General features: G+C 32.3%; 1 protein-coding gene across 3 annotated transcripts in view; it reads right to left on the bottom strand.

Moving 5' to 3' along the window:
* CADPS2 (calcium dependent secretion activator 2) overlaps window positions 1-2,500 on the bottom strand; it is a 1,413,577-nt gene that overhangs the window by 44,642 nt on the left and 1,366,435 nt on the right. For all 3 annotated transcript variants that reach the window (XM_053716670.1, XM_053716668.1, XM_053716669.1), the window contains one exon: window positions 370-474. In XM_053716670.1, coding sequence (XP_053572645.1) covers window positions 370-474 — 105 coding nt within the window. The remainder of the gene's footprint in view (window positions 1-369; window positions 475-2,500) is intronic.

The following is a 2,500-nucleotide window of genomic DNA, read 5'->3' as shown; positions in this document are numbered from 1 at the left end:
AAATATATGAAACAATTTGTACATTTATGACATTTCATATTGTCTAATAATAATTTGATGATCATGTAATACTTACATTAATTTAAAAATAATGTTCTTTCTACATGTTTTTATTTATTTCTACATTGTGTTCCTTCAGTTAGTTATTTATTTCTGTTAATTATATTCTATCGTTAAATAAATTGAGTATATCCTAAAATACATCATATGAAAAACAGAAATTTTGAAATACATAAATTAAACGCATGACAATGGAAAGAAAATATAATAGTAAAACATTTAAATTTAAATTCACTTAATAGTTATTAAAAAGAAAATATATATTCTGCATAGAAATATTACTGTTTTAAATCAACGTAATGTGTTTACCTTTACAATCTTGATAATAGTTTTAAGTTGGTAGACATGCAGCTGAAGATCTAATCTATCCGCCAGCCACACACATATGATTTTCATCGAAGTGTTATACCATTGCTGGAAAAAAAAAGAGATACTGTGCTGTATTCATTTAATAGATTCAATAATGAGCAGTAATAAAACACTCTGAAAAGATGACAGACCAGCACTTCAAGTCAATAATGCTATAATTTCCTGATAAGTCTACTGCACGTTTCACCAGAAAATCAAGCAATTTAACCTGAACTGTTCTTTATGTGAATTATGCACTAACTGTTCAGCTTCCATGCTGTAACATACATTTAACCAAAAATTGGTTTGCACTTTGCAGTCTGTATTTCATTTGATTAAGCAATAGCTATTAAAATCATGTATACTGAATAAAATTAATGGCTAAACTAATATAACAAAAATGCAATTAAATAAATGTCATCTCATGAGAAGAAAATGTTTGCTGTAAAAAAAAAGGTTGTTTTCTTTTTTTAAATAAAAAATGGCCCCATGCAATTAAGAATGTAACATTTTGAATGTACAAAGCATGTTTTGACCTACCTATATCCACCCCCCAATGTATTAGATAAAGAGATTGTTTTCCGGTTATTTGTCTTGCTTAGTCTGTATGCTAATAGACACCATCTTTTTATTGAGAACAACAATACAATTTAGACAGTAAGCTAAAGCAATGCTGTTTCTTTGTTTTTCTAATAGGCTGGAAAACAAATACTTGTTGGTCTAACTCAAAAGCAAAAGGATGTGTATTTCAAATAGTGAAGGATTGCATTTATTGTGATCTCCATTGCCTACCTAGTTCATAGGGAGTCATCCCCAGGAGCAGTACTCAAACCCCTTTCAAATGTAATTTCCTGTTTTGTTTTTTTAATGGGTTAAATACAAGAACTACTTTGTTTTTATAAGGAAAAAGATTTAAAAAATGTGTGCCAATAGAGTATATTTAAAACAAAATGTACTAATTGCATCATTAGAAAATATAAACACATTTTGCTTATATACATTTTTCACAATATACAAGACTTGTAAAAAAAATTCTCCTGAGTAGGTCAAATAAGTATACTGGTATAAAGGCTTGAATAGGATTCTATGACAGAAAAAGTAGAATATTTATCTGCATTTACAGTTATAGTTCACATTATATCCCATCTGGCTTCTAATTTCACAAAACGTAGCACATTGGGGAGTGATTGACTCAGAAGCCCAACTACTGAGGGTGCAGAGGTCGCAATCAAAAACGTTGACCTGCACTGATATCATGTGAGTGTGACATGATGCTTCACTAGTTTCTCTGTCTCTGGCTACAGGGGTTAGTGTTTCTGTTTTACCCATTGGTGTTTATGTGTGTGTATGTATGTATGTGTGTATGTGACTGTGTGTGTATTTATGCATGTATGTGTGCCTGTGTGTGTATGTGACTGTGTGTGTATTTATGCACGTATGTGTGCCTGTGTGTGTATGTTTGTGGAACCAGCAGATTACAGACCTTGTTACTAAAGCATGGGGGGGCGGGTTAAACAGTGTCACTATACAGTACAACTATAGACAGTATGGGGGGGGGGCTGGACCATGTCGACTACTGTGGGCGGGTAAGGTCAGGCCAGCCATCGTACCGGCTTCAAACTGTGTCACTAACTCACTATATACAGTACTGGTGGGTTAAACAGTGTCCCTATATACAGTAATAGGGGGTCAGACCATCTCACAGACTGTGGGCACAGGATACCCCCTTTTGCAGACATGCAATCTGATTCACAATTTTTTTTCTGTGTTAAATGTTGAAAAAAAAAAAGATATGCATCAAATTTACATTTTTTTATTTGGAGGGCCTTCTTAGATTCTTGCACCTGGGCGCCGTGGTTTCTAGCTACGTCTCTGGATTGACTTATTGGTAAAGTATTGTATTATGTTACTAAATAAGTTTTAATATATACATCAAAAGGATAAGAAATGTAAATTATTACAACTATTAACTTAAAATGTAAACAATTAAAAATACGCTCATACAAAACAACAGTAAACATGACCCAATTAAACAATGATATCCCATTAAAACCTAATTAAAATTACATGCTTATGTCTATGATATTGCTGG

This window comes from Bombina bombina, chromosome 6 (assembly GCF_027579735.1).
Source record: "Bombina bombina isolate aBomBom1 chromosome 6, aBomBom1.pri, whole genome shotgun sequence".
Lineage (NCBI taxonomy): Eukaryota > Metazoa > Chordata > Amphibia > Anura > Bombinatoridae > Bombina > Bombina bombina.
The sequence above is the reverse complement of the archived record's forward strand: the minus strand, read 5'-3'. Positions and strand labels throughout refer to the sequence as shown.